Below are 24,091 nucleotides of genomic sequence, written 5' to 3'. Positions count from 1 at the left end.
GGTGTCATAGCACAAAGTACATAACACATGGGAGGACTGGTGCTCTTAAAAAAAAAAAAAAAAAAGTACATTCATCCCTCAGTATCTGTGGAGGACTGGTTCCAAGACCCACATGGATACCAAAATCCAGAGCTCATGTCTCTTATATAAAATAGCATAAATTGCTATATATCCCATGCACATCCTCCTGTATACTCTAAATCATCTCCAGATTACCTCTACTACTTAATATATTGAAAAGGATACGCAAATTGTCACACTGGGTTATTTAGGAAATAATGACCATAAGAAAAAGTCTGTGGTGATCAATACAGATATTATTTGGTTTCATGTTTTTGATCTGCAGTGGGTTGAATCTGAGGAAGCAGAGACCATGAATAATGAGGGCCAGCTGTATTCAAAATTATGAAAAATAAGCACAAATGTTAACTTTTTTTTTTTTTAACTTCTTTCCTTCCTTCCTTTGTAGTGCTGGGGATCAAACCCAAGGCCTCACCCACGCTAGGCAAGCACTCTGTCTCTAAGCTATACCCCTCACCTGAAACTAGTATTTATTAAGAATGAGAAAAATACACCACATGTTGCCAGATCCTTGAAGACTTGGGTTCCTTTCTTTTGAGGCCTCTTTAGGCTGTTTGCTGGAAATGCCTATCTAGAAATATATTCTGCTTGTGATGGCTCCTCCAACCACATGGAACTTTCTACAGCTCCCCAAACTCCCAGCACCCCAGATGAGGGCTCTGGCACTTAAACTTCACCAGCTTCAAAGTAAACCTGCCTCTGTGTGTGACTTCACACAAAGCTTCCCTCAGGGAGTGACCGTGTGCTCCTCAATTTAAGAGCTGCCTTGGTTCCAGGATGCATCGAGCTTCATTGGAGATGGCTGGCTAGGCTGGGAGAAGCAGGAATGAGCCTAGATGTGGGGTATGAGCCTTCACAAAGGGATTCTCAGAAGGACAGGATGTCTGTCAAGAAGAGGAACAGGAGATAGGGTCAGAGGAAAAATGGAGCCTCTTGCTGTCCTTTTTTGTGGTGTTGGGGATTGAACTCCAAGATCTAGTGCATACTAGGCAAGCACTCTACTACTGAGCTATATCCCCAGCCCTCTCTTGTTCTTTTTCAGAGTCTGTTTCACATAGCCCTGGGATTTCTCTTGATTTCTTCTGCACTCCCTTAGTCCATTTTTCTATTACTATGAGAAAATACCATAGGCTAGATATTTAATAAAGAAAAGAGGTTTCGTCAGCTCACAGTTCTGAAGTTCAAGAAGATGGTGCCAGTATCTGCTAGCTTAGGTGGGGGCCTTATGGTGATGGCATCTGAGTGGTGGGAGCACACATGGAAGAGAGATTCAGGGGAGAGCCAGCCTCCTTTATAACAGTTCATTCTCATGGCAACTAATAGTGTCCCTGGAGACCAGGATTCATCTCAAGGGTGGCACCTCCCTGACCTAAGTTCATCCCACTAGTTCCCACCTCTTAAAGGTCCCAACACCTCTCAGTACCACTACACCGGGGTCTAAGCTTCCTTCACATGAACATTTGGGATGCAAACCACATCCAAACCATACTACTCCCTCACAACAGTTCTCTCTCTCTCTCTCTCTCTCTCTCTCTCTCTCTCTCTCATCTAGGGCTAGATGAAGGGCTGCCTGTCACCAGCCCCTCCTTACAGCCTCCCTATCTCCAGAACTGCTTTCTGCTCTCTGTTGTTGATTTTAAAACCCAGTGAGAGGAGCTCTTCCGAAATACTGCTTTATATATTTTAAATGATCATATCCCTTATTTGTTTTTTCTTCTTATGAGTTACCTTCCCTTTTTCAACTTCCCACACTGGGATTCTTCTATGTGTGTTTGTCATGTTCTCAAAGAGATCCCCAGCTCCTGAGAGCTCCCTGTGATCTAACACCCCTGCCCCTCTGCTCCTGTTGCGTGCATCCCAGTCTATATGCTCGTTGTGGTTTCTACTTTATGGGGTGTGAAGAGGAGGGAACAGTCTATAATATACACAAGGTTTTTTTGTTTGTTTGTTTTTAACAAGCTGCACAGAAATACAAGCCAGCTAGAGGCTGGGAAGTTCAATTCCTCCAATCACTTCCACTACAAGCAACCACGTGTATTATTGGAGGAATTGCTCAACCTTGTCACCTGAATACATTGTTTGCAAACGTTACTCACTTGGCAATAGAGTTATTTGTATTCCAACAGGATCCCAGAGTTCCTTTGAGTGACATCTCAGAAATTTGTTTACAAATCTTTGAATACTTACCTTCCAAAAACTGATGTTTCAAGCTATTAATTTGTGAGTAGGTAGCAATCACAAATAAAAATAAAGCAAATCCGAAATGATAAAGATCTTTAAACCCAACCCTTATATGTTTCATGTTCTTATTTTGTCTGACAAGAAGCCAGACTATAAAACTGTCCAGTTCAATACTGGGCACCAGGAACTCATTTTCCCATTCATTCATATTGATGTTTTTTTCCTTAAGAGTAACGTGGAAAGAATGTGCCGGTCTGTGGAAGACCAATATAATGAAATCAAAGTGAAGGATGAACAACAGACCCAGATAATCCATGATCTAAACATGCAGAAGGCGAGGCTGCAGACCCAAAATGGTGAGGATAGTCAGGGCTCTGGGGTCTGGCTGGGTAATGGGGGATGGCAGCCGGCAAGGCTGATGTGGGGGCCATATTTGTTTGGTAGGGGAGCTGAGCCACCAAGTGGAAGAGAAGGAGTCTTTGATTTTACAGCTAACCAAAGGCAAGCAGGCCCTCACCCAGCAGCTGGAGGAGGTCAAGAGGCAACTAGAGGAAGAAAGCAAGGTAAGAACACCTCCTTTAGAAATGGCCATGTTGGAGAGAACCTGAGAAGCCAGGTAACGTGACCTTCACCCAGGCTACGTGACCTTCACCCAGGCTGCCTGGAGGAAGTGCTACCTGGAGAAGTCTGGTGCTTCTCTCTGCCTTGTAGTGTGGTGTAGGACCCTGTTACCTAAGTATAGAGGAGCTTGAAATTGGATCTCCTTTCTCAGGACTGGAACACTCTACCAAGGGTACTTCACCTGTCCCCCATAGGGTGATCTGATAAACTCCCATCTCAAGCTCAGAACGCCTCCGGACCCCATCACAGCCCTAGTTTGACCATCTCTGCCCAGAAGTTCACCCTCGCCACTTGGAATGCCTTTCTCTTTCTTTCATTACCCTTTGTGGGTTGCATCCTATAACACCTGCTCTTAAGTACACTTTGTCCCAAAATATCACATGGTTTGGGGGGGACACCCTTGAGACATTTGCATAAACATAAGTATCGTCATATTTTTTATTTCAATATCCTGATACTTCTGTCTATAATACGTGTCTGCCCACTGACCTGTAAACTCCTAAAAGAATCATTTCCCCCCACTATGGTAGCACATAGTGCAGCCCCAGTAGAACAGTGCACATAGTAGGTGCTCAGTAAATACTACTAATGTGTGTTGAAATGTTAGAATAGAAACTTGGTAGTTCCCAAAACTGCATGAATGGGATTCTGAGGTTACTTTGCACTGGCTAAAACTGTAAAGCAACCTTCTGAAGTTTTTCAAAGCTCTCAAAAGAATGAGGGCTGAATTTGCTTCCCATCTTTTCTGTTCTTGGTAGAGGAGCTGGGGGGCCATTGAGAACAAGTAATGAGAAGGCCCACCCCAGTTGCAAGGCCAGCCTTTCATCTGGATATAGAGCAGTGAAGGATGAAAATGTACAAATGACTACATTGGGTCAACAGAACTCTTTTCTTTAATGGTGGAACCAGAGGCTATTTTGTGACCATTATAGCTAGAGCTAAATTTTGACCCTGTCCAGACGGGAGTGAGTGATGCTGGAGGGCTCTGGGTAAGTCCTCCCCTGCTTGGGAAGAGTAGGTGGAGCCATGGAAACAACACAGCTTGCATCAGCAGTCCCCAGTGTGGGGACACAGCCCACTGGTGACAGCAACACATGCTTTCAGTTTGTCATCGTCACAGCCTTCTCTAATGCTATATCAAATGGTGAAAGAGCTATTCCCTTTCTAATTCTGTTCAGTCCTTTTGATTACATCCAGGAAAAGATCTCCATTTGGACATCAGCTCTTTAGCATTTGCTATGTACCTTATTAAGAAATATAAGGTAAGCCTCAGGCACAGAGCCACAGCAGACTCTGCTGGATGGTACCCAGCTGGACGGTGATAACATTGCTTTATTTCCATTGCATTTATTTTATGGCTACCTTCTGTTGATGGCAAATGTTAATGGTTTTCTATTTACTGTAGTGTAATAGCTTATTTTTAAAATAAATATATTTAAATATATAATTTTAATATAGTCAAATGTAATTAGAAGAGAACCTAAAAATATTAAACAGATGATATGCTAATATGGCAGAATTTGTGAAAGCAGTGTGGGAATGAGTATAATTGGGGGAAATCTATTTAATTGAAAACACCTTAACGTGGACAAAGGGTTACATGTTTTTGCAATTTGTCACTGTAATTCCTAGGCCAAGAACGCCCTGGCCCACACCCTGCAGTCCTCCCGCCATGACTGCGACCTGCTGCGGGAGCAGTATGAGGAGGAGCAGGAAGCCAAGGCTGAGCTGCAGAGAGCAATGTCCAAGGCCAACAGTGAGGTGGCCCAGTGGAGGACCAAATATGAGACGGACGCCATCCAGCGCACGGAGGAGCTGGAGGAGGCCAAGTATGACTCTGAGGTTACAATAGGATAGGTATCCTGAGGACAGATGCTAAGAGACAGAGAAGTCTTCCTCCCTGGACAGAGCCTCTCTTCCCTGCTTCATACTTTCTTAAGCATTCAGATACTGTGTGTGTCCCTCCCCCCAACCCACCTTGGGGTCTCCCTGCCCTTCCTTTGGGGAACTCCATTCTGCCTGGCTCTCTTGGGAGTTCCTTGGGAACCTATTTTGCCACCAAACATTTTGGAATTATTCAGGTGATACAGTCATATCACTTAACAAGGTGGACTAGTAAAACATGTCATTGGGCAATTTTGTCATTGTGCAAACATTCTACAGTGTACGTACACCCACCTTGGTGGTGAAGGTCAATCACCCAATGTGACCTTGATGCAGTCAAGAGACTGGGTGAATGCCAGATGCCTTGGGCTGCTGCTGTTGTAACACAGCATGCTGTTTCACAGGAAACTTTTTATAAGTAGCAGCATTCTCTAAAGTAATGATAAAGTTATAGCATAGTAAATACATAACCCAGTGACACAATTGCGTATTATCATTATCAAGAATTATGCACTGTGTGTAATTGTATGTGTTATACTTTTATATGACTGGCAGCAAAGTAGGGTTGTTTCTACGAGCATCACCACAAACATTTGAGTAATACACGGTAACGTTACAAAGGCTACCATGTCACTAGTGATGGGAATTTTCCAGTTCTGTCGTAATTTTGTAGGAACACCAATGAATATGTGGTCTGTAACACATCATTACATAGCACGTGACTGTACTAGGACCCTCTCCACTCAATAGCCAGGTCTTGGCATTCCTTTCTAGACTGTTCATTCCCTTTCCAAACTGACATATCCCACCTTTGCCAAGACAAAACAACATCTGGTTCTCATAGGAAAAAACTGGCCCAGAGGCTCCAGGAGGCAGAAGAAAACACAGAGACAGCCAACTCTAAGTGTGCTTCCTTGGAGAAAACCAAGCAGAGGCTTCAGGGAGAAGTGGATGACCTGATGCTGGACTTGGAGAGGGCCAACACAGCCTGTGCCACCTTGGACAAGAAGCAGAGGAACTTTGATAAGGTCCTTCCCCTACCTCTTCATGGAGGTGGTGCTCAAGTGATGGCCTTTCACACTTGGATGTGTGAGATGCACACATTAATTAGACGAGGCCTCCAGCTAGAGAATCAGTTCCCACTTTGGAGGACTCAATGATCTCTCTTTACTTTTTTGAGTGACTCTAAAGGGAGTTTTATTTTTGGTTGAAGCTAATATTAATTACATTGAGATTATCATACTGGTTGAATATCTCTAATCCAAATATCTAAAGTCTGAAATTTTTGAGCATCATGACACTTGCAAGTAGAAAATTCCACACCTGACCTCATGTGAAAGGTGACAGTGAAAACACAGGCACACTAAAATTATTGTATAAAATTATGTCCAGGCTATGTGTAGGAATATTTGCAACATAAGTGAATTTTGTGTTTAAACCTGGGTCCAAGGTATCTTGTGTCTATGCAATTATTCCAAAATCTGAAAGAAAAAAAAATCGGAAATCTAAAACACTCCTGGTCCCAAGCATTTCAATCAGGGATACTCAGCCTGTATCTTTAAGAACCCAGCAGGGCACCTGTCAGGATGTCAGAGTTTAGAACCCCTGGTCTAGAGTAGGATCCACTCTTTCTCTGGTCCCTAAGGCTGGAAGGGTAAAACCATGGCATTTCTGACAGTCCTTGTTTGATTGACCTCTACCAAGTCCCACAGTGCTATCTGTTTCTCATGTGTCCCCTTGCCATCTCCCAGGTCCTTGCAGAGTGGAAGCAGAAGCTGGATGAAGGTCAAGCTGAGCTGGAAGCTGCTCAGAAAGAATCCAGGTCTCTTAGCACTGAAATCTTCAAGATGAGGAATGCCTACGAGGAGGTTCTGGATCAGTTAGAGACACTGAAGCGAGAGAATAAAAATCTGCAAGGTGAGCTCGCTGGACACCACAGGTGTGTGATGTTTCCTCTTTTCCTCCCCCTAACCCTTTTCCCATTCAGTCACAGTCTCCTCCTTCCCACTGCCCTACAATTCTCACCCACATCACCTCACATTTACCAGTTTGCCCAAGGTTCAATCCATCTTCAGGGAAGGCACAGTAGCAGCTAAGTCTTGTTTTTGAGGTCTGGAAGCACAATGGATTGCTAAGCCCACTGAGAGAAAGACCTTTTGGGGATCCTGTTTCTAAGTGGCTTTGCACCCTGGGGCATGTCACTAAATCCCTTAGGACCTCAAACTTCTGACCAATAAAATTCGAAGATCAGATCCAATACTTTCTAAAGCCCCTGCTTATTCTGAAAGACTGTATTTCTATGTGTTTCCTGGTCCTTTCTGTGACTGTTTTGTATACTTTGTGGAGTCTCAGGATTATAAAGTGTTCTCTCCTTCTAACTAGTTTCTCTGCATATTCAGGTGAGGTGACACATCTGTGTCTTGCTGACACCTCATCGGAACACCTTCCCCATATTCTCCTATATAAATGTCATGAATGAATTGCTAGCCCCTAAATTGTCTGGCAAATGCCTATGCTGTAAACTGGAACCTGCTGACAGAACCTAATCAAGCCTATCCTTTGCAGAAGAGATTTCTGAGTTAACGGAGCAGATTGCAGAAACTAGCAAGAATCTTCAGGAAGTGGAAAAGACCAAGAAGCAAGTGGAACAGGAAAAGTCTGATCTCCAAGCTGCCTTAGAAGAAGTGGAGGCAAGTGTCTGGTCTGGGATCCCACATCTGGAAGTTCAGGAGAACAGGATAGAGAAAGAGGCCACACTCGTCCATCCAGATGGGGCCCTTCCGACCAGGAAGCACTTGGTCTCCATAGGAAGAGCATCCAGCCATCCCTGGAGTTGAAAGATTTTGCTCTGCCACTTTGTCTCCTGGGTGTCCTTTAGCACATGTTCCCTTTTAGCATGAAGATATGCGTTCATTATGTCCTCAGTACCTTCCTCTCTGGAAGCAAAGCATCAATTTCCAAACATCCTAACAGCCAGCTCAGAATCCCTCAGTGTTGAAGACACATACATGGCCAGTGTCTTTGCTGTCAGGAATCCTGTATAGTCAAAATGGGCCCAGAGTCTCCTAATGCAATAATTGGCAGTGGCCAGCACAGGACAATTGGTTGAAACGTTTCTAGGTCAATTTGAACTCATGCAGGATAACAGGCGAGCAATTGCCCTGTCACTGTAGAGAATTGGCTAGCTCCTGAATTATACTTGCTGTTAAAATAGAGACCCTCCTTAAACTTCATACTAATTCCAAAAGATGCTCTATCACTCTCAAGATAAAAGATTATTTGTTAATAACAGACACAGAATTTTAGCCCTAGTTTCACCACTATTAGGGATATTCAGGAACAAGTCAAATATTCAAACTCTGAGTATTAGTAGCCTCTCCGTCTGTAAAATGGGTATTCTTATACTATTTTTATCATAATGGGGATCAAAATACCCATTTGAGGTGACACCCACAGCACTCCAACATCTGCTTGGCTCTTATCAGGGCTCCTTGGAACACGAGGAGAGCAAGATCTTGCGTGTCCAGCTAGAGCTGAGTCAGGTAAAATCTGAGTTTGACCGCAAGGTCACTGAGAAGGATGAGGAAATTGAGCAGCTAAAAAGAAACAGCCAGCGAGCAGCAGAGGCCATGCAAAGCGTGCTGGATGCCGAAATCCGCAGTCGGAACGATGCCCTGAGACTGAAGAAGAAGATGGAGGGCGATCTTAATGAGATGGAGATTCAACTGGGCCATTCCAATCGCCAGGTGGCGGAGACCCAGAAACACCTGCGCATGGTCCAGGGCCAGCTCAAGGTGAGCCATGACCCCTCCAGCAGACCCCACGGGCTCTCTGTTTTCTCTGCGACTCTGGCCCACACTTGGTTTCCCTTGAAGGATTCCCAGCTGCACCTGGATGATGTCCTGAGGAGCAATGAGGACCTCACGGATCAGTTGGCCATCGTGGAGCGCAGGAACGGCCTTCTGCAGGAGGAGCTGGAGGAGACGAAGGTGGCCCTGGAGCAGACGGAGAGGACCCACAGGCTGTCAGAGCAGGAGTTGCTGGACTCCAGCGACCGTGTGCAGTTGCTGCACTCCCAGGTGCGTTCTTGCCCTTGGCTCTGCTCCACCTGGGCCAGGTAAGGTCTCCCACTCTCTCAGGTAACTCCCCAATCTCCAGCATCCCTCCACTCAGGATCACTCCTGGGGGCAGGTAGAGCCCAGGTGGACTGACAAAGAGTTCCTCATTCCTCCCAGACTAGTGGGAGGAACACTTTGACTTTTTGTTTTTTTGGTGGGATTAGGGTATAAACTCAGGGCTGCACACTTGCAAACCAGGTGCTCTACCACTTGAACCACACTTCCAGTCCATTTTGCTCTGGTTATTTTGGAGATGGGAGTCTCACGAACTATTTGCCTGGGCTGGCCTCAAACCCAAATCCTCCCAATTTCAGTCTCCCAAGTAGCTGAGGTTACAGGTATGAGCCACCAATGCCTGGCTAACTTTGACTCTTGATTGAGAAATTTCTGAACTTCCTTTTATCTGACAATAAAGATAAAAGGTCATGTATGTTGCTGGGTAATCGGAGTAAAGGAAAATTAATTATTCCATAAATCACCTGAGAAAGGCTTCATAGAAGTACAAGTTGAAAATCCCTTAATCCTTTATCCAAAATACTTGGGGGAAAATACTGGGACCAGAAGTGTTTCAGATTTCAGATTTTTTGGATTTGAGAACTCAAATATATATAATGAGATTAAGGATGGGACCCAAATCTAAACATGAAATTCATTTATGTTTCATATAAACTTTATACACATAGCCAGAAGGTAATTTTATACAAGTTTTAATGTGCCTGCAGGGCTTTTGTTGTTTTGGTTTTGGTTTTTTTTGAGACAGGATCTTGCTATGTAGCTCAGACTGGCCTCTGCTTGTGATCCTCCTGTTTCAGCCTCCCAAGTCCTGGAATTACAGGCATGACCACCACGCCCAACTTTTTTTCTTATTTTTGTTGTCTTGCAGTGCTGGGGGTCAAATGCAGGGCCTTGCACCTGTTAGACAAGTACTCTACGCTTGAGCTACATCCCCAGACCTGCACCTGCATTCTGACTGTCAGGTGTAAAAATTTCCACTTGTGGTGCCATGGTTTTGGATTTGGGAGCATTTTCAGATTACAAACATATAAGTTAAACTGAATCTTAGAATATTAGGATTGTCTTTTAAAATAACTACTTTTTATTGTTTTTAATGAAAGCTTTACAAAGTTGCTCATTTTTTAATAATAGAATATATAAGCAAAAACACACTGTTAACATTTTAGGGTCTTTTATTCTTAGGCCCTTGTGAATTGCATATTTTATAAAACTGTGATCAATCATTTGCAACCCGTTACTTTCATTTAATAATGTGTTGTGAACAAATTTCTACCTCTTTAAATAGTCATCTATCGTGTGGTTTTTAGTGGCCCAAAAGCAGCCTGTATAGACTGCATACTACAGTACTTCAACCAGTCTTCTGTGATTGCTTATTTTAGATTGTTTCTAATAAACATTTTTATTATTAGAAAGATGGTTGTCATGAATTTCCTCATAACTAATGTCACATACATCTGTAATTACTATTGTCTTAATATTCCTAGCAAAAAATAAATTTCTAGAGTAAAATTTTAGGGTCAAAACCATAAAGACATTTGTGATACATTGTAAATTTCTCTTTAACAAGGCTATCTCAATTTTCCCATCGGGAAACCATATGAGGAGTCTTTTCTATAGGTTCTCCAAAACCCTAGCTAGCATTTCTTAATTCCTCTCCAGTTTTATAGGGAAGCATATCTCATTAGTTTTTAATTATTTTTTGTTAGTAATGATGAGGAACATTTCATCATTTTGTATCCATTTCCACTTCTGCTCCATTTCACCTATTTACACATCTTGCCCCTTTTCCTTATTGATTTATCTTATTTACATGATAAGAGAATTTTTTTCTTTAAAATATTTTTCAAGTGTTTTCTAGTTTGTCATTCCCCTTCCAATATTATATATGGCATATTTTGATTATTAGAATTACTTTTTCAGCATTCATAGCTATGTCTATCAATCATTTCCTTATTCTAACACATTTTACAGAATAATCTATCCATTCTCAAATATTTGAAATTCTATCTTTATTATTTACTCAATTTTTTTTCGATGTGTCTTTTTGGACTTTTAGGACTTTCTGTTCAGTCAAAAATAACACAGGGCCTAGCAGATCACCCATGTGAGAACTAAGTGGAGCATGATTATGACTTACTTTCCTACCTCACCCTTCCCTTCCCATGTTTTAAGTGTCCAAATAAAACCTTCATCCTTGATTTCTAATTTTTCTTGTAGAACACAAGCCTGATAAATACCAAGAAAAAACTGGAGGCTGACTTGGCTCAGTGCCAGGCAGAGGTGGCAAACTCTATCCAGGAGTCCAGGAATGCTGAGGAGAAGGCCAAGAAGGCCATTACGGATGTGAGCACTGTTTTCTCTTTGCAAAGATGATGACTGGAGATGAGAAAGGGAGCTCCTGAACTGAGTGTGGCAAGTGGGTTTCATCTCTTAAGAGGACTGTGAGTGGTGGTTTCCTGGAGAGATGGCGTCATTACAGAGGCACAGTGGGGTGTGATGACTAGCCCAAGTAAGGGAGGGAGGCTGAGCACAATGCACCATCCATATGCTCTGAGTAGGGATAGGCAAACAACCCACTCATATATCCTGTGTACTTAACCAGGCGGCCATGATGGCCGAGGAGCTGAAGAAGGAGCAGGACACCAGCGCCCACCTAGAGCGGATGAAGAAGAACATGGAACAGACGGTGAAGGACCTGCAGCTCCGTCTGGATGAGGCTGAGCAGCTGGCGCTGAAGGGTGGCAAGAAGCAGATCCAGAAACTGGAGGCCAGGGTAGGGTACTTTAAGTGGACTCCAGTTCAGTCACCTCAGGCAGAATCACGATCTAGAAATTTAGGCAGTGGGAAAGTGGCCACTGATTGAGCAGATTTCAAAGCTAGCTTCAGACTACCTAGAAAAGTCCTTATGGGCCAAATGTCCCATCTATTTCCTTTTCACCCCTACACCCACCATACACAAATCTATTTTAATATGCAGATGCTTCAGTAATGGCAGTGGGATGACATTTTTAGTGTTCACATTCTGTTTTCCATATAGATTCATGTCTACACACATAAACAGGAAAAAATATGCCGTTTACAATCATAAAATTACATGTTGTGGTGTAACTTACATCTTGGACCCTGATTCACTTTGATACACGGTGGCCCATCCTGCATAAAATCTGTAGTCTCTGTCTCCCGTTCTCAGGTCTCATTCTCTTCCCAGTTTTGCTAACCTCCAAAGACGGTCTGCAATTCTGGTGAATTTTTTACTCCATCTCAAAAGGAAGGCAATTAGTTCCTCTTCCAAATTAATACACCAAAAAAATTTAATACTTCCAACACTGGAAATCCTGCAAGTCCTCCTCTGGAAGTGGATTTGTATTTGTTCAGTTTCTTTGCTGATTGTTCCCCCTCCTTTCCTTTACCCTTTGATAATCCCTTTAGACCTGTGATGGTTTATGTCAATCATTTTTTAAATAAGCTGTGTGAGCAATTGACATTTTAGAGAAGGAGGAGGTTATTAGAATGTCTCTGCTGTCCTGGGGAGAGAGAAAAGAAGAGAGTGGGCAGGAAGGAGGAGGAGGAGGAGGAAATGAGAAGGAAACAACTTTTCCCAGCAGGAAAGCCTTCCGACAGGATGTAGTCACCAGGCACATGGTTCCTGAAATATGACAGGTTTTTTTGTTGTTGTTTTTGAGGGGTTTTTTTTGTTTTTTTTTTTTTTTGCTAAAAACGAAAAGATCACAGACATGTGAATAGCAGAAGTAAACAGAGTAAGGAACATAAAAGTTCTCAAAAAATTCAGTAAGTGTTATTTTCATTTATTCTCAGTCTCGTTCCATTAAAAGGAACTTAGGCCCATCCTTCTCATGGATCCCACGTTGCTCTTGATTGTTCTTTGTTTCCCGGATTGGCTGAGGCCTCAGCCACTCCCCCTTGAATGGTGAGGTACCTTGACTCAGCTGTCTAAGCTGCCCAGTTATCTAAGGTCCATAAATCTTACAGAGCCTGAGAGAGCAATCTCGGGGGCGGGGGCTTGGGGGCCGGAATGTTTTGTAAGACCTGATGGAAGACAGGTCCAGGGTCTGTGAGGTTGAGAGTGGGGGTTTTCTGGAATAGTGCTGGGTAACCTTGTTCCACTGGGAGCTTTCAAAGTTGATCTAGTGGGTCTCCAAGCCTGGAATCACCTTCCCTGCAGCCACTGAGATTCCCTGGGAAGAGGGAAAAGAGGCTGAATGACACCCCCACCCCCACTTGGATCTCTCGGAGTTATAGTGTTGGTGACCAATGTTCTAAGGGGCTTCCTGTTCCCCTTAAGACTTAGACAAGGCTGGGGAAACTATAACATTAAGGATACCTGTGTGGTGCTTTATCCTTCTAAAATACCTGCAGTAGCTTTGTGTAATTCATTCCTACATTTGAGGTAGGCTGGGCAGGGATGCTCATCCCCATCCTAAATGAAACTCATCATGTTCAGTGGTGGCTGACCTGCTTCAGATCCATGCAACTGGGCCTGGAGTTTAGACATACCTTTGACTATTCCATGTTCCCTGCTACCTTACTTTTTCAGGAATCAGGGCAACCATGAAGAGACATGCAGGTTTCACTTGTGGGGACAAGTAGGGCTGAAACCCAACCTGTGCTTCGCAGGGCTCCAAGGGGAAGGCATCTTTGCCAAGCCTCACCTGGTAGCTAAGTTCTGTGCTTCTGCCTAAAGACAGCATCTTGTTCTGATGGTGGTCTGGTGAATAAAACCTGGCTCCTGAGCCTAGGGGGAGAACCTTTGCAAAATATAATGAGGGGGTCTTGAGTTTGCCCTAGAATGACTGGCATGGGAGTCCATGAAAGAAGGCTGGGAGATAGAACTTAACCTCTGTGCTCTTTGCCCTACCCAGGTGCGGGAATTGGAGACTGAGCTAGATGCTGAGCAGAAGAGGGGAACTGAAGCTCTGAAGGGGGCCCACAAATATGAGCGCAAAGTCAAGGAAATGACTTACCAGGTAGAAGTCTCCAGAACCTCAGCAAATGTGGTGTAGACCAAACCATCAATAGAAGTCATGGGTGTGTGGGCCCCCTGCTGCACATGCTCTGTTTGCAGGCTGAGGAGGACCGCAAGAATATCCTCCGACTCCAGGACCTGGTGGACAAGCTGCAGGCCAAAGTGAAGTCTTACAAGAGGCAGGTGGAGGAGGCGGTGAGTGTAGGAGGTCTCTGGGACACCCACACCCTCCTGGATCTCCTTGTGCAGCCTAAGTAGGAGCAGGTGTTGGTTAGTATTACCCATGGAGCCTTGGGCCTAAGTTTGCATTTATAGGTATAAACACAGAGACAGCTGTCCTCCCCCTTCCTCCCCTGGTCAGTGCTAATCGAACCTTCCCTGCCTCCTTCACCTCTGTGCCTTCTTACCTTACCTCTCTTGCCCAGCCACTCCCATTCCCTTTATTTGACCCTCACCCATCTCACTGTATCCCACGCCACACAACTTGCTCTATCCACCTGAGAGCAGCTTAGCCCACCCTGCTGGTCTTGCATCACCCTAGGTCTCCCTGGCCTACCCAGGCCACCCACCAGTCTCCTGCTCCCTTGCCCTGCCCTGGTTCATGTCATCCCACCACACCCAACTCCATAGCCCCCACGACTTCCAGTCTTCTGTAGTTTCTCCTCCCCTTCCCCCATCCATCCTTGTTGACCTGTCTCTTGATCACATAGGTGAATTCAACCGGAAAGAAATGGAGGCTGGGCACAATGGCTCAAGACTGTAATCCTAGCTACTTGGAAGGCAAAGATTAGGAGGATTATGGTTCAAGGCCAGCCCTGGGCAAAAAGTTCATAAATCCCCATCTCAGTCAAAGGCTAAGCATAGGGGCACATGCTTGTTATTCCAAGGAAACACCAATAGGAGGAGTGTGGTCAAAGCCAGGCAGGGCGCAAAGCAAGAGCCTGTTTCAAAAATAACCAACACAAAAAAAGGTCTGGCAGAATGGTTTGAGTGGTAGAGTACCTGCCTATCAAGTGCCCTGAGTTTAACCCCTAGCACTGCTAAAAGTATCTTTACATTTTTTTTTCCTTTTGGCAACTTCCATATTGTCATTTGGGAACACTAGATATGAGAGACATGAATAGCAAAAAGCTCGGGTCAAGGTGAGTGGTAGCTTTTTGTTTTATAGAAAAGAAGTTGTGTTGGATGTGGTAGCACTTGAGAGGTGGAGGCAGGAAGATCAAGAGTCTGAGGCCAGCCTGGGCTACATAGAGACCCTCTCCCAAGGAAGGAAAGGAAGGAAGGAATGGAGGGAGAGAGGAAGGGAGGGAGAGAGGGGAAGGGAGGGAGGGAGGAAGGAAAAGAAAGGAAGAAAAGAAAAGATATTGGGTTAAATAAAGTTAAACTAGTTGCTTTCCTTCAAGAAATTATCAGACTTTGGAGGTAATATGTACTTCTCTTTCCAAAGTGGAAGAGGTATTCTAGAATGTAGCATTTCTTATATTTAGTTGATTTTGAAACTTTCTACTGCATCCAGAGCATCCCAGGACTAACATGCTAAGGAGAAAATTTAGGGAACCCTGCCCTGGACAAACTACTGGCATATGACTTTCCTCATTGCCCCTTTTCCTCACCTCCCAGGAGCCAGGTCAGTTCCATCCTAACCTCAGGGAAGCACATAAGAACAGATAAAGTGGGGCAAGGGATTGTGCACATTGGATTGGTACAGTCCTAACAGGATTCTTGTGCCCAAGAAGACACATTAACCAAGAATCCTTCAATAACCCTCAAACAGACACATACAATGGCTGGCCCCAGACATAGGATGCTGGATGAGGCATAGGACGGGGGAACAGGGCTGTTCATTGGTTTCTGATACCTCCAGCTTCCTTGGGAACCTCTGGACTGGGTCTTCTCTAAGAGTTGTGTGAGAGAAGTAATATAGAGGAGTCTGAGGGGTCCTGGGAGGAGCAGAAGCACCAATAAAGTTATTGCCAGCAGTGTATGCTGCCCCAAGCTGGGAGCCTTGTCCTCACACTCTGGAGAACTCATCCTACCTTCCCTCCTTGCTGTCAGGGAATCCTTGGCCCACATTCTCCTGGTCCCCCAAATCCCCAGAGCCCTGGAGACACCCTGAGACTCCTCATACTCTCTGTCTTTCACACAGGAGGAGCAAGCCAACACACAGCTGTCCAGGTGCCGGAGGGTCCAGCATGAGCTGGAGGAGGCTGAGGAGAGGGCAGATATTGCTGAATCGCAAGTTAACAAACTGAGGGCCAAGAGTCGCGATGTGGGGGGCCAGGTAAGATTGGATACCCAAGGGTGGCTTCCTCCTGAGACCCAGGGGCCAACAAAGTACCAAAGGAGAGTTTGAGGATGCCTTTACCCCCATCGCTGGTCAATGCACTCACAGATGCCATTTAAGCAGAGACCACCATGTCCCAGCGTCTAACAAGAAAGAGCAATGAGGCACAGGGGGCTAGGCACATCATCCCTGCCTCTCCCTATTACTAGAGATGCTGTCCAGGAAGCCTCTGCTCTTCAGAGGACTTGTCCTGGCTCCAGTAACTTGACAGGTTTGTCTTCCCAATGTACAAAAGGAGACAAAGCCATCTGTTAATGTCACTTTTCTGAAGTTCTAGACTCTCCTTCAGCTCTTGAAGGCAATGCTCAGCCTCCTGTTGAGTTTGACTCATTTCCTGCATGCAATTTTTTTTCTCCCACAGAAGATGGAAAAATAAGGTCCTCCTGAAGCTGGTTGCTATGGAACAACTCCAGGAGAGTGGAAGGAGATGTGTGAAAAATAAATTCTCCCAAATACTCAAATTCCTGGCTCTGATGTGTTTGTTATCATGGTCCATTCTTCTTCTGTAGGGTTAATTTTTAGATTCTTGCCTGCTCTGTTGTAAATATTAAGAAAATAAGGAATGCAAAGTTGTAGTCTCCTTGGCCAAAGTAGAAAAGGTGAAAATCCAATTCATTGTCAAGTAAATCGCCAATGTGCATAAATATTTAAAAATAAAGATCCAGCTGAGGGTGGAGTTCAGTGGTCACAGTGTTTGCCTGACATGTGTTAGGCTCTGGTTTTGATCCCCTGCACAGCAAAAATAATTAAAATAAGTTAAAATAAAGACACTATATCACCACATGCCTGCTGGAATAGCTACTACCAGAAAGATAAAAGATAACAAGCGGACTGGAAGTGTGTCTCAAATGGTAGAGTACCTACCTGGTGAGCATTGAAGCTTTGAGTTCAAACCCCAGTACCACCACTGAAAAAAACAAAAAAAGGAAACAGATATTACTTGTACATTGTTGATGAGAATGTGAGAATATAAATTGGTAGAGCCATTACGGAAAACAGTAAGGCAGTGCCTAAAAAAAATAGTACTATAATATCCAGCAATCTCACTTCTGGGTGTATACCCAAAGGAAATGTCTTGAAGAGACACCTGCACTCTATGTTCACTGAAGCATTATTCATAATAGCCAAGACATGGAAACGACCTAAGTATCCATTGATATATAAAATAGAATAGAATTCAGCCTTTAAGGAGAAGGAAATCCTGCCACTTGTGGCAACACAAACAAACCTAGAGGACATTATACTAAGTGACATCAGCCAGATGCAGAAAGATAAATAGTGCATGATCTCACTTATTTGTAGAATCCAAAATAGTCAAACTCATAGAAGCAGAAAGTAGAATGGTGGTTGCCAGCAGCAGAGAGTTGAGGAGAATGGGAAGATGTTAGTCAAGGGGTACGAAGTTTTAGTTATGAAAGATGAATAGTTTCCGAAGACATAATACATGGTGTGAGGCCCTGGGTTAAGCATATGTGAGGCCCTGGTTTTGATCCCCAGCACACATGTACACACACACAAAATCAAGTTGTGAACCTCATATATGTGCAATTCCTGTTTGTCAATTATACCTCAATAAAGTAGAAAATTAAATGCTGGGAGGAAGGGAGAAAAGAAGAACTCTTTTGAATAACTATAGCACATTTTCTTCTTAGGTACTCATTATTCTTGCAAGTTCAGTTTCCCATTTTCTCCCTAGATTTGGAGATAGGTACACTGGGACCCAGATAGACTATCTCTAGGCACTGGAGATCCCAGACTCTCAACCCAGTGCTCTTTCACTTAAGCAACTTTGTTTTTCCATCCTATCCTCTTTAGGAGCTATGTTGTACAATTCTCTCATGCCCACCCACAATTCCCCATAACACCTGAGCAGGTAGTAGTACGGTCGAAATAATTTACTCCCAGGAAGACAGATGCTTTGGGAAAAAATGGACAGGAACCCAGGTACCATCTTGCTCTTCTTTGACTAGGGTAACTTCTACCCATCTGCCTATATCCTCCAGAGCATGCCCAGAGCCATAGGTAAAAGGGGCAGCTGGTCTTTCAAAGTCCATCCTCCCTCTCCACCACTTGCTAGTTTCAGGTCTCTCTCTTGGATCCTAAAGATCCTACTGACTTTGATTATGTTGACTTGCAGACCCTGATGGGCATAGTAAGATAGAATGAAGACCATTATGTATTAGGAGCCAAGATAAATATGAGCTTCAGCTAGACTACTTAATGACTGTTAGCTGTGTGGCCTTGAATTGGTTACATATATTCTCTGGACCTGACTTTCTTCATTGATTAAACTGACTTGTGTGATTAGGAGCATTTCATTGTTTTGTTTTGCAACACTGGGGTTTGAACTCAGGACCACACCTTGAGCCACTTTACCAGCCCTTTTATGTGATTTTTTTTTGAGATAGGGTCTTGGGAACTATTTGTTTGAGGCTGGGTTCAAACTGCGATCTTCTTGATCTCTGTCTCCTGAGTAACTAGGATTACAGGTATGAGTCACTGGTGGATGGCAAGAGCATGGGTTTTGGATTCCAGCAAACCTAGATAGAATCATGATGCTCTCACATACTAGTCGTGTGACCTTGGGAAAATATTATCTCTTAGCCTCAATTTTCTAATTCTGTAAGGTGGAGGAAATCAATAAAAATCACAGCTTCACTGGGAGGGATGGGGACTGAGACGATGGAAAGGGGTACAGAGTTTCTTCAAGAGAGTAATGAAAATGTTCTGAAATTGATCATGTCTTCATGTCTGTGAATGTATTACTCTGAATGTATTAAAAGCCATGACAGGGCTGATGGTGTAACTCAGTGGCAGAGTGCTTGCCTAGCATACACAAGGACCTGGGTTAGATTCTCAGCACTGCAAAAGCAAAAAAAAAAAAAAAAAAAAAAAAGCCATGAAATTTTACACTTTAAATGATTGTATATTATGTGAATTACATCCCAATAAAACTATTTTAAAAATTCATAGTTCCCATTAAGTACTAACTTACCATACTGAAATAACTACACTATCACCTGACATCTAGGATCATCCCTTCTCTCTAGCCTTCTAGATTCTCCTTTTCATCTCATCACCAACCCATCCCAAATACCTTTGACACAGTGAGGTTGGAAGGTGAGGAGTATTGGAGCAGTGCCAGTACCAGAAAGTAATTTTGAGGTCACTACCTCTGATATCACTGTGATACTCATCATCATCACCCTCCTCTCTCTCATCACCACCACCATCATCACCATCGTTGTTGTCATCATCATCTTCTTTCTCACCATGGACCTGACTGTCATCATCACCACTGCCATCATCTTCATCATCCTTATTGAAAGAGTAATTAGAAATGACCTTTTCAATCTTTTCATATTATAGACAAGGATTCTGAGGCAAGGAGGGAAAAGCAACAATCCCCAGCCAGCAGTCTTTAATCTAGCTCTCCTGCAAACCCTATAACCTTCCCAGTAAAATTATATCATTGTAAAAACACAAAATGCTTTTGTACGATGCTAAGTGTTCACGTGCCATTTTTCTGTTTTCCATTCCAGCATCCCAAGAAGCCTCTCAGGAGATCCAGCAAATATTAATACCCTCATTTTCTGGAGGTGTTACAGACAAGTTACAAGCTGCCAGAGTTTTGAGGAGATGAGATTACAATGTTTCAGGCTCTTGGAACAGCACTTACGGTCTCACAATGGAGGAATGTCCCTCTGATAGGGACATGCTGTGGTGGTAAGAGCCCTGGGTCCTGCTCTTACAGAGTCCCCATCCTGCCCTAGCGTTCACTAGCTTTATTATCAAGTTACCTCATGACTTAATCCTCAGTTTCCTCACATGTAAAAATAGGGTGTAACAATTTACATTATAGAGGCATTTTGAGATGTAAATAAGAATATGCAAGAAGCATATTTGGCCTCGAACCTGGCATGTAGTAAACACTCTGATAACCTTTATTTATGATGGGGAAGTTTGAGACATGGCCCCAGGAGCTGGGTGGAGTACAAGACAGTGACCCAGATGGACAACAGTCTGGAGCTTTGGCTGTGTCTCTAAAGGGTTTGAAGAGTTAATATACCTATGCTGGGAGTCATAAAAAGATTCCTATGGAGTTGCTCTCCCTGCAGCCCCCTCAAAAAACAAATCCAAATTCCATCTTTGCAATTACTCCCCAGTTCATCTGGGGCTCCCTAGGAAAAAGTCACCCCCAAGTATCTCTGCACTTATCTGGCCATATATATATAAGCTCCTAACCCAGGCCCCTGAGTGAAAAGAGAAAGAATATTTCCACACCCTTCACAGTTCATAACAGGGTCTGATAATTCATCAAAATTCTGATTATTGAATGAAGGGATGAATGAGTGAATGAGAGTTTATCACATCTAGCTACTAGGTATGCCTTGCTAAGAATTAACTACTAAAGATATTTCTTTTCTGGGGACTGGAAAAAACAGCAGGAAGTGAAGATGAGGTTCACATCCGGAGTTTTTGTTCCCAGTATCTATGTGTCAAGGTCCAGCTGGTAGCTAAGACCAGCCTCGAGCCCTCAGGCTGAACTGGGTACCTCTGAGCCCCCTAACTCTCCTGCAAAATGCAGAGAGAGGCAGTCTTCTACACCATGATGTAGGGAGTGCATAGAATGAAAGCAAGAAAGCTTAGGGTCTGTCCCCATCCAGACTTTTCCACCTGGGGCTGAAAGGCTTACCTGTACTTATTTCCAAGATGGAGGTGTTAAAAGGCTCCCATGTGGTGGTATGCAAAAATGTTTCCTCAACTGTGCAGAAGTACTTAAAGTGAAGATGGTGTTGTGGCTGTTTTATTATTAACAATAATGGAAGTAATAATTGTATTATGATTATTATCCAGCAGTAAAACCTAGCCACCCAACCTAGAATCTGAGCTCTATCTAAGGCCTTGGAGGTCAGAGCCTACCCTGGCCTATACTCCCCTCCAACACAGAATTTTGCTGCCACCTCCTGGCTATAGAAAGACATGCTTTGCATTACGCAAATAACCTAGAAATAAACTCAAAAATCTTGGATTACACATTTAAAGCCAGAGATGCCCTCAGGAATCATGATCAGCTGGTCCAGATCCCTGTTTTGGCAGATGAGAAAATTCAGATTAGTGATAGATCTGGTAACTCCTCAGGACTCAGTGTTAGAGCCACATGCTCCAAGGGTCTGAATTCCCAGACCAGGGTTCCTCCCAAATGACTGTCTACAGAAAAGGACCCTGCAAAATTCTCAAGATGGCAAGCTGGGGTTAGCTGGGAAGAGAGAGTGGTCCCTGGAGAAGGCCATGGCAGCAGAGGCTGAGACCATTGCCACAGGTCTGCTCCACAGACCACATTCTCTTTATCCAAGGAATGAATCTCAAGCTGAAAGAGATGTGTTGGGGAAAAGAGTATACCTACACAAACAGTCCCTGCCTTTAGCAACGGTGAGTGACAACATCCTGAAAATCTCTGAGGTGGAGGGGGCACATGGCAAATTCCAAAAGTGAGATTCCTGGGCTCTTTTCCTATGCGCAAGACAGAGGACCAGGTGTCAACTCTACAGCAAGATACCCAAGGTCAGGACTGTGCCATTTTTCCCTTGAGACCCTTTCCACCCTTCTCAGTGCCACCAGGAAGTTGACATTAATGTTTCTCCCTGGCTCTCTGCCTTTTGTAGGGTTTATCTAGCTAATGGAAAGCTGGGATGGAAGAGCAGAGGAAAAGAGGAGATTGAGATCAATATTTGTTCCCATGGTTCTTCTCTGCAGTCAAAGGCCCCATTGCCTGCTGTCATGGACCCCAGTCACCCAGCCTTTTGTATCTCCATGCTCTGGTAGCTGGTCCATCTCACCCCCTGCTTGCATCTTTAGGCCTAGGGATGGTGATGGAGGCCTGAGACCTGGTGCCCTGCAGGATCCTTGTGGTTTCCTTTTACTTGTACACATCTTTGTAGTCACCTCCTGAAATGCTCTTCACATTATACTCATTTGGATATGCTATTTTCTATAGGAAACTTAACTGATACAGGACCCCTGATCTACACACCTATTTTTCTCCCTTCCTGTGGAGCACTCTGTGCTTTTCAGAGTGCTACCTCACAGCTATTAGTGAACATCTCTGGGTCACAAATCCTACTCAAGTAGGCAAAATTGCCTTCAGTTTCATTGCACACGTCAACCTAGCATAGTTCACCAAAAGCTCTTGAACCTCTGAAAAGGCAGTCCTTTCTATCTGGGGTTGAAGTGGGGCAAGTAATTAGCTGGAACCAGCTCACAGAACCCACAGCAAAATTTTCAGGAATTTTGTGAGCCAGTTGTTAAACCCAGGTATTTTTTTTAAAAATTAACATACCTATCAGTACTAACGCTTAATGTTAATGGACTTAATTCACCCATCAAAAGACACTGTTTGACAAAATGGATTAAAAAAGAAAATCCAACAATTTGTTGCTTACAGGAGACTCATCTCACCGACAGAAATAAGCATATGCTTAGGATGAAAGGCTGGAAGAAGATTTACCAAGCCAATGGCCCCCGAAAACAGGCAGGAGTAGCAATACTTATCACTGACAAAGTAGACTTCAAACCTACATTGATCAAACGAGATAAAGAAGGACATTCCATACTAATAAAAGGGGAAATAGACCAAAAGGAAATAATAATCATCAATCTGTACGCACCCAATGTCAATGCACCCAATTTCATCAAACATACCCTGAAAGACCTGAAAGCATATATAAACGCCAACACAGTGGTTGTGGGAGACTTTAACACCCCATTATCATCAATAGATAGGTCATCCAAACAAAAAATCAATAAAGAAATCCAAGATCTAAAATATGCAATAGATCAACTGGACCTAGTAGATGTCTACAGAACATTTCATCCAACCTCTACACAATATACATTCTTCTCAGCAGCCCATGGAACCTTCTCCAAAATAGATCATATCCTAGGGCACAAAGCAAGCCTCAGCAAAAATAAGAAAATAGAAATAATACTGTGCATACTTTCTGACCACAATGCAGTAAAAGTAGAACTCAACAACAAAAGTAAAGACAAAAAACATGCAAACAGCTGGAAACTAAATAACTCATTACTTAATGAAGAATGGATCATCGATGCAATAAAAGAGGAAATTAAAAAGTTCCTGGAAGTCAATGAAAATGAAAACACAACCTACCGGAACCTATGGGACACAGCTAAGGCAGTCCTGAGAGGAAAGTTTATAGCCATGAATACATATATTAAAAAGATTGAAAGATCCCAAATCAATGACCTAATGATACATCTCAAACTCCTAGAAAAACAAGAACAAGCAAATCCCAAAACAAATAGAAGGAGAGAAATAATAAAAATAAGAGCTGAAATCAACAAAATAGAAACAAAAAAACCATACAAAGAATTAATGAAACAAAAAGTTGGTTCTTTGAAAAAATAAACAAGATCGATAGACCCCTGGCAAACCTGACTAAAATGAGGAGAGAAAAAACCCAAATTAGTAGAATTAGGAATGCAAAAGGGGAGATAACAACAAACACCATGGAAGTGCAGGAAATCATCAGAGACTACTTTGAGAACCTATATTCAAATAAATTTCAAAATCTTAAAGAAATGGACAGATTTCTAGATACATATGATCATCCAAAACTGAACCAAGAGGAAATAAATCACTTGAATAGACCTATAACACAAAATGAAATTGAAGCAGCAATCAAGAGTCTCCCCAAAAAGAAAAGTCCAGGACCTGATGGATTCTCTGCTGAATTCTATCAAACCTTTAAAGAAGAACTGATACCAACCCTCCTTAAACTGTTCCACGAAATAGAAAGGGAAGGAAAACTGCCAAACACATTTTATGAAGCCAGTATTACA

The 24,091-nt window shown here is 43.3% G+C and overlaps 1 protein-coding gene across 1 annotated transcript in view; it reads left to right on the top strand.

Annotated features, from left to right (window-relative positions):
- Positions 1-16,604, top strand: part of Myh13 (myosin heavy chain 13) — a 53,710-nt gene extending 37,106 nt beyond the window's left edge. Inside the window, exons 26-39 of the mRNA XM_020167469.2 lie at positions 2,492-2,618; positions 2,707-2,825; positions 4,516-4,712; positions 5,612-5,795; positions 6,519-6,684; positions 7,333-7,457; positions 8,253-8,561; positions 8,643-8,846; positions 11,118-11,243; positions 11,503-11,673; positions 13,781-13,885; positions 13,984-14,079; positions 16,031-16,165; positions 16,590-16,604. Coding sequence (XP_020023058.2) covers positions 2,492-2,618; positions 2,707-2,825; positions 4,516-4,712; positions 5,612-5,795; positions 6,519-6,684; positions 7,333-7,457; positions 8,253-8,561; positions 8,643-8,846; positions 11,118-11,243; positions 11,503-11,673; positions 13,781-13,885; positions 13,984-14,079; positions 16,031-16,165; positions 16,590-16,604 — 2,079 coding nt within the window. The remainder of the gene's footprint in view (positions 1-2,491; positions 2,619-2,706; positions 2,826-4,515; positions 4,713-5,611; positions 5,796-6,518; positions 6,685-7,332; positions 7,458-8,252; positions 8,562-8,642; positions 8,847-11,117; positions 11,244-11,502; positions 11,674-13,780; positions 13,886-13,983; positions 14,080-16,030; positions 16,166-16,589) is intronic.
- Positions 16,605-24,091: the final 7,487 nt, after the last annotated feature.

This window comes from Castor canadensis, chromosome 11 (assembly GCF_047511655.1).
Source record: "Castor canadensis chromosome 11, mCasCan1.hap1v2, whole genome shotgun sequence".
NCBI classification, from domain to species: domain Eukaryota; kingdom Metazoa; phylum Chordata; class Mammalia; order Rodentia; family Castoridae; genus Castor; species Castor canadensis.
Note: the sequence above shows the minus strand (reverse complement) of the source record. Positions and strands in the feature narration are given on the sequence as shown.